The sequence below is a fragment of the Schistocerca americana genome, chromosome 3 (assembly GCF_021461395.2).
Source record: "Schistocerca americana isolate TAMUIC-IGC-003095 chromosome 3, iqSchAmer2.1, whole genome shotgun sequence".
Lineage (NCBI taxonomy): Eukaryota > Metazoa > Arthropoda > Insecta > Orthoptera > Acrididae > Schistocerca > Schistocerca americana.
In genome coordinates this window covers 242,780,591-242,792,629 of record NC_060121.1, presented here as the reverse complement: position 1 = coordinate 242,792,629, position 12,039 = coordinate 242,780,591, and the positions used below count along the sequence as shown (strand labels likewise).

Here is a 12,039-nt window from a genome sequence, read left to right as displayed (position 1 = left end):
AACAACATTTCATTATTTTTGACAGTCTCGAAAATGGCTTCCTAAATGTGACACCTCAAAGCAACTCAATTTTTTTTTTATCTCGGAATCCATTTGTTACCCTAAAAGTGAGAAGAAGTTGTAGCTGCCAAAAGACACTAATTCCCATAAATTATCTTATACCATACTTTTCAATTAAACATGTGTTTTCTGTCCAAGAAACAGTGAGAATAGTCAAGTACCCAGTATATAATATACTCTCTGTCTCTCTCTCTCTCTCTCTCTCTCTCTCTCTCTCTCGCCTAGTGTTTATCCCACCGTACGAGCTCTGTACCGGCCGCTGATTTGGCAAATTTATTATATCTTTCTGACTGGATGTCCTGCCTGATGCCAGCTGTCGGTTAACTCAAGGGACGAAATCGTGTGCGCCATCCGTGTATGGATCGTGTGAAACTTGTTCTGTGCATCCTCCTAAATATCCGGACAAAGCGCCACAGGTGTATTATTTGTTTCATTGGCTAGTTTGGCTCAACGGGCACAAGTTTTCTCGTTCACTGCCCTGGTGGCAATACGTTACAGCAGCGATCGTCAAACTTTTTTGCTCAAGAGCTAATAGCGACATGGTGGAGGGCATCTCGAGTACGGTATGTACCGATCTTATTAGTAATTGGTATCCTACGTAAATCACACTACTGGCCATTAAAATTAATACACCAAGAAGAAATGCAGATGATAAACGGGTATTCATTGGACAAATACACTGTACTAGAACTGACATGTGATTACATTTTCACATAATTTGGGTGCATAGACCCTGAGAAATCACTACCCACAACAACCACCCTTGGCCGTAATAACGGCCTTGATACGCCTGGGCATTGAGTCAAACAGAGCTTGGATGGCGTGTACAGGTACAGCTGCCCATGCAGCTTCAACACGATACCACAGTCCAGCAAACGTACTGACTGGCGTATTGTGACGAGCCAGTTGCTCGGCCCCCATTGACCAGAATGAGCTGTCCAGGGCAGCAGTCGAACAATTTCTGTATCCAGAAAGGCCCGTACAGGACCTGCAACACGCGGTCGTGCATTATCCTGCTGAAATGTAGGGTTTCGCAGGGATCGAATGAAGGGTAGAGCCACGGGGCGTAACACATCTGAAATTTAACGTCCACTGTTCAAAGTGCCGTCAGTGCGAACAAGAGGTGACTGAGACGTGTTAACAATGGCACTCCATACCATCACGCCGGGTGATACGCCAGTATGGTGATGACGAATACACGCTTCCAATGTGCGTTCACCGCGATGTCGCCAAACACGGATGTGACCATCGTGGTGCTGTAAACAGAACCTGGATTCATCCGAAAAAATGACGTTTTGCCATTCGTGCACCCAGGTTCGTCACTGAGTACACCATCGCAGGCGCTCCTGTCTGTGATGCAGCGTCAAGGGTAACTGCAGCCATGGTCTCCGAGCTGATAGTCCATGCTGCTGTTCGTGCAGATGGTTGTTGTCTTGCGAACGTCCCCATCTGCTGGCTCAGGGATCGAGACGTGGCTGCACGATCCGTTACAGCCATGCGGATAAGATGCCTGTCATCTCGACTGCTAGTGATACGAGGCCGTTGGGATCGAGCACGGCGTTCCGTATTACCCTCCTGAACCCACCGATTCCATATTCTGCTAACAGTCACTGGATCTCGACCAACGCGAGCAGCAATGTCGCGATACGATAAACCGCAATCGCGATAGGCTACAATCCGACCTTTATCAAGATCGGAAACGTGATGGTACACATTTCTCCTCCTTACATGAGGCATCGCAACAACGTTTCACCAGGCAACGCCGGTCAACTACTGTTTGTGTATGAGAAATCGGTTGGAAACTTTCCTCATGTCAGCACGTTGTGGGTGTCGCCACCGGCGCCAAACTTGTGTGAATGCTCTGAAAAGCTGATCATTTGCATATCACAGCATCTTCTTCCTGTCGGTTAAATTTCGCGTCTGTAGCACGTCATCTTCGTGGTGTAGCGGTTTTAATGGCCAGTAGTGTAGTATCTTTTGAGACCACATAAGACTATTTGTGGTTAAGGGCGCTGTAAGTTTGTTAAACCGGCACAATTCCAAAAACTTCGTGGCGACTGTTCCCGGTTTCAGATGCTGCCACCATCAGCGACCCTAAAGTTGTGACTCTGTAATTGTCGAAGTGTTTCTGTGTTGCCTCTGTGTGCGGATAATTAATAACAGAAAATGTACTTATATTTAAATGCCTTAAGCAAGATTAGAAGCGATCACAGATATTTACTAAATGTTTTGAAAGTCAGTTTTCTTCCACCAGTCGCGCTGAGTTACAACAGCCTTAATTTCATTTCATATTCATATTCAGAGTGTATTGCAGTTGAAGATGATTCAAATGGTTCAAATGGCTCTGAGCACTATGGGGCTTAACTTCCGAGGTCATCAGTCCCCTAGAACTTAGAACTACTTAAACCTAACTAACCTAAGGACATCACACACATGCATGCCCGAGGCAGCATTCGAACCTGCGACCGTAGCGGTCGCGCGGTTCCAGACCGAAGCGCCTAGAACCGCTTGGCCATTTGAAGATGAGCGTCTCTGTAATGTGCATTCATAAATCCATGTCACGTCCGTTTGAAATTTATACCTTAGCAGCTGATGGGTACTAGGAAGACATACGCCTGTGAGGTTTTAGCGCTAGAAGACGAAAAAAAAAATCCCCCTCACCCTGCAGCGGCAAATCTATCTGACACTGCATCCAGCTTCATCTCTGAGCTGATTGGCCAGCGTTTTGCGCGCATATTGTAATTCCAGTACATTACTGATTCGACGAAGGAGTCAGGTAACGCGGCCCCTCCCGCCGGAGGTTCGAGTCCTCCCTCGGGCACGGATGTGTGTGTTGTTCTTAGCATAAGATAGTTTAAGTAGTGTGTAAGTCTAGGGACCGATGACCTTAGCAGCTTGGTCCCTTAGGAATTCACACACATTTTTGAAGTCAGGTAAAGGCAACAATAGCAAATCGTAAGCATTTATTCCTTACACTCTTAAGAATCTCTTAACGACAGCTGACGCTTCCGAATTCGGATGTTACTTGCTACATGCATATTATTACAAAATTCGGCTCAGAACGGTGGACCACACGAACATTTGGTTGGATGCAGTTTGGTGACCACTGCGTGAGAGGTTTAAAGCACTCCTCTTCGTCATCGTCAACTTTGATCGGTGTGAAAAGAATGTGCAGATCCAGCTCACACCACTTTGTGTTGACGATGATGCCGACCACTGCTTCAGTCCTCTGTGTTGCCACCAGGGCAGTGAACAGATAAATATGCTTGTGTCTTTAAACTAGTAAATAAAGCAAATAAGACGCCATCTGTGTCTCTTTTTCTGGATATTAGCTAGAATGCTCGCTATGTCCCCTGCATGTCTATGAGTGCTTGGTTATGTGTACAACGTATTTTTCTGACGTGGTTGAAACGTGGATTTAACTTTCAAAATTTTTTTTTACAGAATTTACTTTATTTAGTAGCGATTCATCAAGAACATTAACACATTTAATCACACTATGTGAGTGTGGAAGTAGTTCCCAATTGGTAACTGATGAAACAAATTAAATTTTTTTCAATAAATGAAAATTTTATTCCTAAAAGCCTTTTTTTAAAAAACAGATTTAAAATTATAATCAGAAAGCACCCTGTAAATATCAAGTTACAAATTATTCAGAGGCAGAAATAACATTTTTTTTTTTTTTTTTTTTTTTTTTTTTTTTTTTGACAGTATGAGCTTTTGGGCTGACAACATTGCCGCTCCCTTTTAACACGGCCGTAGTCACGACCACTCACAACAACCTCTGAAAGACTACACTGGTGCAAATCTGCAACACACCAGATTACTTTAAACGAAAAATTTAACAACTCACACAAACACATAAACTATGCACTCCGTAAGAGGGATGGAAATGGTACAAAACACTCACATTAAAAATATTTTGCCACCGAAAGTGCAACTTGTTCTTAAAAGAACTCTTACGGTGGAAGGGTGGCTACTTGTACCATTATGCACTACATTACACGTATAACACCTCGCAAGATGATAGGCAAGATAAAAACATATTTCAGGAATTCGGCCTTTACACCTTAAGCAATAAATTCGTTAACACCGAATCCGACAAACATGACAGAGGCAGCTATTAACGTACGGCAGACCGACAGACAAACACTAACTGCCTAACAAATGCGGATGGGAGACAGACGAGCAAGCTGGGGACGAGAGACTAACTAAGAAAACAAGAAGAATTTAACAAGTAAATGAAACAACATATCACGAATCACTTAACTTCTAATAAACTGCGATTTCTGGCGAAGACCTGGCGCAGCACCTCCAAAACGCTCTCCCGAACCGTCCGCTGCCAGGCGCTTCAACGGGCGCAGGAAGGCGCGCCGTTCTCCCGTCTCACGGCGTCGCAGGTCGCAGCTGCCAGTCCGACGTCGCGGGCCGATCCCTGCCGCTCCCGCGTCGGCCGTGAAGCCACTCCTCCCGCTACACGGCGCGGCTCACTGGACCGACGTGGCGACCTCACACACGCCGACGTCCAAGACGGACAAGTCACACATACTAGCACTCCGGACGACAGACACTGACCGCCCCACACTGACCCGACTGACCAACTGACTAGCCTCTCCCAGACTGACTGACCCGGGCCGAGTTTTTTTTTTCTTTATTGTATTTCAATTCCCCACCGGGGCGGGCTGGCAGCAGCATATGCGCTGCTCTTCAGCCGAAAGACATAGAACAAACAATAGAAGACAAGGTATCGACGGATGGCGTAGCACATAACAAACACTGACGGCGAACCTCAAGGCAGTACACAATTAAAATCACACCTCTTGACGCACTGGAGAAACAGCACTAAACACAACACTGACGTGGCACACCGACGATGATCAAAACGGAGGATCTGTCAGACGCAAGGAGATGAGGGAGGCCGGAAGAAGGGAGAGAGGGGAAGAGATGGGGGAGATGAGAGGGGGGCGCGCTGAAGAGGGCCAGGTAAGGAGGGATGTGCGAAGGAAAGAGGCAAGTATGGGGTGCAGGGTCTCATGGGAGGGGGGGGGGGAAGGAGGAAAATCCGCTCTGGGAGAAGGAGGCAAGAGGAAAAAGGGGACCCTGGGGAGGGGGGGGGGGGGGGGGAACAAGGCCAGGTTATAGTTGGAAGGAAGGGCAGATGCCCTGATGAAGGAGATGGAGGGTGTGGAGGTGGAGAGAGGGAGGGATACAGCGATAGAGGCGCAGCAGCAGGCGGGGGGGTGGAGAGGAAGGAGGAAACCAGAGGGTGGGGGGGATCAAGCCTGCGGACATTGTAAAGGATGCGGAGATGTTGGAGGAGCAGGAGGAGGTGGGGGAAGGGGATCAGGTCATACATGAGCTGTGTGGGGGAAGGAAAGCGTCAGTGTGCCTATCCACAGGATAGGATGGATGAGGGATTTGTAGGTGTGGAGGATGGTAGAAGGATGCAATCCCCATGTCCGGCAGACAGGAGTTTCAGAAGGCGGAGGCGGGAATGGGCTTTCTGCTGGACGGTCTGGAGATGAGGGGTCCAGGTGAGGTGTTGGTCAAGGGTGAGGCCAAGGTATTTTAGGGTGGGGGTGAACTGGATGGGACGGCTATAAAGGGTGTGTTAGAAATCATGGAGGCGAAAGAAGCGAGTGGTGCGGCCTATGATGATTGCCTGGGTTTTGGAGGGGTTAAGACGGAGGAACCACTGGTTATACCAAGTGGTGAACTGGTTAAGGTGGGTTTGGAGGGTACGTTGAGACCGTTGAAGGGTAGGATAGAGAGCCAGGAAGGTGGTGTCATCAGCATACTGGAGAAGGTGGACTGGTGGGGGTGGCTTGGGCATATCAGCCGTATACAAGAGATAAAGGAGAGGGGACAGGACAGAACCCTGGTGGACGCCAACCATGGGATAAAAGATACGGGAGTTGGTGTTGTGGAGGGTGACATAGGAAGGACGGTGTGAGAGGAAGGAAGCGACCAGACGGACAAAATTGATAGGTAGGGCGTAGGTTTGGAGTTTAAAGAGGAGACTGGGATGCCATACACGGTCATAGGCGTTTTGGAGGTCAAGGGAAACAAAAATGGCGGAGCGACGGTAGTTGAGCTGGAGGGACAGAAGGTGAACGAGGTTGAGGACTTGGTCTTCAGCAGAGAAGGAGGGTCAGAAGCCACACTGGGTAAGGGGGAGGAGGTGGTGTTGAGCAAGGTGCTGATGGATACGATGGGAGAGGATGGATTCAAAGACTTTACTGAAGATGGAGGTGAGGCAGATGGGACGATAGGAAGAGGCGGCAGAAGGGGGTTTGTTGGGTTTGAGGAATAAGAGGACACGGGAGGTCTTCCACAGGTCAGGGTAGAAGCCAGTAGAGAGGATGACATTATAGAGATGGGCGAGGACAGTCAGGAAGGAATAGGGGCTTTCTTGAAGGTGACAGTAGGTGACACAGTCGTGATCAGGGGCTGTGTTGCGTTTGGACCGGAGGATAAGTTTAATGTCTTGGGCTGTGATGGGGGTGTTTATGTCGGAGGGGGGCCCTGGGCCGAGCTCATAGCGCCCCTTAAATGCACGTGAACAGGCAACTTTTCCCCTTTCCGACCAGAGGGAGACACCAAAGCTGGGATTGCCACAGCGGCGCCACCGCCAGAAACGGAGGGCGACTACTTCACACTACGCGCTGTGGCGCGCGCTCTTCAAAACAGCAGTTTTTACCACGGCTCAGTGGTGACTGGGCAACAGTGGAAAATGGCCTAAAAGCATGTCGGTGTACCACACCAATGGTTCATAACCCAGTGCATGGATTCTAACACTACGCTATGTGATCTGGTTTATATACAGATAGTGTGCGCTATGTTTTTACGGACGTTCCCTGTTTGTCGGCAGCCGCAGGGCACGCACACGGGCCAGATGTACTCGGACATGCTGCACGGGCTGGTGGCGCTGAGCAACGAGTGCGAGAGCAACGCCGAGTGGGCGATGGGCGCGCCCGTCGAGGAGCTGCCGCTGGTGGAGCAGATCCCCGTGCTGCACCGGCTGGACCACTCGGTGCACACGACGCGTCTCTGGGCGCTCGCCAACGCGCGCCGCCTCGCCTCCGCCTGGGACGTCGCCAAGTTCTTCCTGGTCAGCCAGGCCGATATCGCGCTCTGTATGCGCAAGCTCCAGGAGCTGCACGTGAGTTCGCACCCACAGCCAGAGATACTAGGGCAAAGTGGCGAGAGACCTGTCACTGAAACCCTGTGTGCTATTTGTCTTACACATGATGTCCCTAAAGGTTCCATCTTAGCATCTGTACTTTTCCTTCGGTGTATTACTGAAGTTTCATCAGTATCAGTCACTATGTTAAGATTGGCTCGATGCAGTTTTCCAGACCTGTCGCTTCCCTGTTACCCATTTCAGCTGTATGTCTTCATCAGATGTGACATGTCCCACAAGGTGCCATCTTAGCACCTATATATTTTTTCTGTGAAGTAATGACTTGTTATAACTATCAGTCATCTATCCTACGGTTGGTGTGATACAGTTCTCCATTCATGTTGCACGCCAGATATCCTATCAGCTGTATGTGTTACACGTGGTGTTCCATAAGGTTCCATCTTGTGACCTGTACTATTTCTTGTCAGTGATTTTTAAGCACTATCATTCATTTATATTAAAGTTGGTTTGCTGTAGTTTTCCATCATGTCACTTTCCCTACAGCCATTTTAGCGGCTCCATCCTACATCATCACAAACCTGCCATATTTACACCCTCAGTCAAAAAAAATTTCTGAACTGTGAAACGTCCCCTTAGAAAAATTAATGAATTACTGTGCTGATAAACCTCTTACATTATCTGATTTTCAAACAGCTGAGCAGAACTGAACGTACTCAGACATTTCGCTCTTTCCCTATTCTGATCAACGCTAAAATGACACACAATATTTTTAGCGCAACGCAATCTGACTTTTAATAATCCCTACAAAAGAATGGCCCTGACTAACAATAACCTATACCTTTCACAAATCACTTACCTCACAAAAATCTCCGTTACTCAAACTACTGCAATACAGCGAGCGCCAATACTGCCAGCTAAATAAAAGAGTCAAACTACTGAAGGCACTAACTACTGATAGGTATAGTTAGCAAATGAAAGATTTTGATAGAGAACAAACAATGTATTTACCTTAATAGTGTTCAAAAGTGATAGTATCTGTATCAGTCCATGATATCCAATATTACAAATTTACTGTCTCTGTCCAGATCATCCGATCTCAAAACTCCGCCATCTCACTCCCTACATCCACCACTGCTGGCGGCTCACCTCCCAACTGCGCAAAGCTACGCGCTGTTAACAGCCAACTGCCCAACACTACAATAGCAAATTCCAACAACAATGCAAACCAGCCACAGACTGCACACAGCACAGCCAGTGGTTTTCATACAGAGCGCTACGTGGCGTTACCAATAAGAACCTAAACAGACTACTTACAACTGATTTAATTAAAAGCATAGAAAAATTAAGATAGTGTTTTTAGTGCCTCAGGGGTCCATAGTTTTTGCCGCGCCCCAAACTTGAGTAAGACGCACAGAACGTCCATAGAACCATGTGAAACAGCCAGAAAAGAGCTTTTCTGGGATGTTCAATTCGTATGACACTTCTGCACCTCCTTTAGTCTTTGCGGTCCATCAGACACCCATTCCGTACTTTGTAGTTTTGCGGCTGGTTCGTATTGATGACACCTTTTCCAGAAAAAAACTTTTCGCATTTTGCATTTCAGTCAGTTCACGGCAGGTGTCCATGTGTCATTGTTTCTGTTCAGGAGTCGAGATGTGCCGAACAAACTTTCCACACCATTTTCTCTGCTTCAAAACGTTCTGGAGAGTGTCTTGAACACTCGATTTAGAGATGTTGCGCTATTGAGACTTGTGGCACAACATTATTTACGCACTACGGCCACTAGTCCACTACTTTACACAGCCTGCTCACAATTGTAGGGTCGAATGCACATCTGTTGTTTACAGTTGTTAGTTCTAGCAGCCACAGTAGCTATCCCACTGACGTCGCTTATACGACAGTAATAAAATCAGTCTCGTGACTTCCTGGACGGACGATGTATTCCTATTTAAATCTATCCCTGAAATTCTTTCTTTCCACCGTCCGCTGGAAGGAGACACACATTGTATTCATAGATTTTGAGTAGGCTTGTGAAAACGTGAAATAAAACGTCTTTCATTACGGTATATTGATAACTTTTACTTTATGGACCGTCTGACAGCAACTGAATAAAACACAATTTTAGTGCCATACGCGTTTCACCTTTATTTTCCGCAAGGCATCTTCAGTGGCCTGGAATATGTACATATGTTTGCTATTTAACTTACGTTTTGGTCACTGTACATGTAGGTTATAAACAGTTCTGGTGGTTGGTATTTCCTATTGTAAATTAAATAGCAAACATATGTACATATTCCAGGCCACTGAAGACGCCTTCCAGAAAATAAAGGCGAAACGCGTATGGCAATAAAACTGTGTTTTATTCAGTTGTTGTCAGACGGTCCATAAAGTAATAATTATCAATATACCGTAATATTACACGCAAGTGAGGAAGACAGGACTACAAAAGTTGAAAATGTCTTTCAATGGCTCTGAGCACTATGGGACTTAACTTCTGTGGTCATCAGTCCCCTAGAACTTAGAACTACTTAAACCTAACTAACCTAAGGACATCACACACATCCATGCCCGAGGCAGGATTCGAACCTGCGACCGTAGCAGTCGCGCGGTTCCGGACTGAGCGAAAATGTCTTTCAGTTTTAGGTGGTGTAATGTCAACCGATGTTACTAAAATGTAGCTTCATTTCGTTCAACATATTCAGTATTTCAGAAAAGCATTGTCATTCATGATTTATATAATGAAAAACTGCACCAATTATTTATTTTTTGTGCTTAGCACAACGCATTTCCAGAATTTACTATAATTTTCAGCTGCATTTGTTTACATGAATTATTTAGGTGATGTTGGCATCTGCAGTTGTCAATGACAAACTAGACAGTGAATCACTTAACTTTTTCACATGTTTCTCCTATTTCCGTTTCTCAATCGATAATTCCGTAGTCAATAGTAGTAGAAATAAATGTTTTAATTGACAGCTTTACGTATATAATTTAATCCAAAGACACTAATATTTCTGGGAGTGCACAAACTCTTTGTTAAACCATAGTGTTGTAATATCTTTGCAGCTTGTTTTGATTACTAAAACAGACAGTGTAAGTGATGACTGACGTGTGTGTATGACATTCTGTGTAATGGAGGAGGCACAATACCTGTAAAGTAGACAAACAAAAACACCGTTTCTAACATTAGCATATAAAAACACACCACGATTTATTTTGTCCGAGTTTCCCATTCCAGTATACCCTCAGAAATACATCTACAACGAAAGAAAGACAGGAAATCACACATGTAAACATAATTAAAGTATCCATGTAAACAAATGCACTTGAAAATCAGAATAAATTTTCGAAACGCTTTGCGCTAAGCACGAAAAAAGTAAGTAACTGGCGCAGTTTTTCATTATATAAATCGTATTAAAATATGACTGCATCTGTGATGGACTGGTGCAACAGGTCAGATTCAAGATAGGTTAAGGCCGAGTTCCTCGTTGTTGTTATTTAACTTATAAACTCGTCAGGCACTAAGGAAATTGAATTACTTTTCCGACGTTGGAATTCGTTATCACAAAAAAATACTACTGTATCGGTAGCTAATTAGATATCATGGTCGTCTATAATTAAGAGAAATTTACTCGTGTACTTAATGAAATAGAACGTACGCTAGCTGATGGCTGTAATACGCACAGAAACCAAAGAAAAACTAAAGTGATCGTGTGAACAGTAGTGTGTATACTGGATAACTAAATGTTAGATTTGGGACTAGACGTCTTACTCTGAGCTTTACTGAGCAAGGCAATGAAATCATTAAGTTACTTGACTCGCATTAGAGAGGAGTGGGGTTCAAATTCCCTGTAGCTTATATTAATTTAAATTTTCCGCCAGGTCCTTGTTTAGTCCGATCATAGTGACAAGAGTGTCGATTGGGTATTAATCTCTAGTTTTTTCTGCAATGTCTGACATCTGATAGGGAAGCATTTAGCATCATGCAGAAGTCATTAAATGTGGCACACGAATCTGTATTGTACAAGGACGGGGCAAACAATCGGTTCTGACCTTTCTGAAAGAACCATTCATTTTAGTGAATTAGAAAAACAATGGAAAACCTGCTCCTGGATTGCCAGATGGGGATTTAGTTCCACTACTTCGAAAATGCTAGGTCAGCGTCCTAACTACTGTGCTACCTCAATCGGTGCTTGACAATGGCGTATGCACTCAAGGGTCAGTCTGTGGTCCAATCTTTCTGTCACTAATAATTGAACTCATCCTTCGAATTTTGGAACAGGACAAAGGTAGACAAACATTCGTTTCATAGAGAGATGATATAGTAGCGTCGGTTTAAGGGACTCCAGGGATGCTTTGGAAGAGAAAGCTTGCGGTATGCTGTAATGCGCGAGAGAATGGAGTCCACAGAACAAACCATTGGGAGTCATAAAATCATGTAATTGGTACTGAAGGGGAAACGTGAGAGAAATGCAAATTAGGGAACGTAATTAACTGTAGCTAGGAGTGTATCTCTAAGGGGAAAGGAATTTAATCGAACACTTAAAAGTTCTGTTACAATGAACCAACGAACTACTGAAGAAACTAGCCACACTTGGCTCTGAGACAGACTGCCCAGTCCAAATATACTTTAACGCTATCTGCAGCGCAGTCACCAGCTTTCCGGTCAACGTATGAGCACAGGAACCCTGCTGCGGTATTCACAAAGTGATACGTCACAGATTACAGAAAGGTGCGCCAATATAGCTCACTCGTGTGTTTCGAACCACCCCAGTAGGCTTATTACTTGTTCATCAGAGAATCTAGATAATTCATATATGTAATAGATACTGGCT

General features: G+C 45.3%; 1 protein-coding gene across 1 annotated transcript in view; it reads left to right on the top strand.

The window, feature by feature from the left end:
- The window catches only part of LOC124606841, a 124,606-nt gene that overhangs the window by 49,644 nt on the left and 62,923 nt on the right, over nt 1-12,039 (top strand). The window contains exon 8 of the mRNA XM_047138917.1: nt 6,932-7,222. Within this exon, the coding sequence (XP_046994873.1) occupies nt 6,932-7,222 (291 nt within the window). The remainder of the gene's footprint in view (nt 1-6,931; nt 7,223-12,039) is intronic.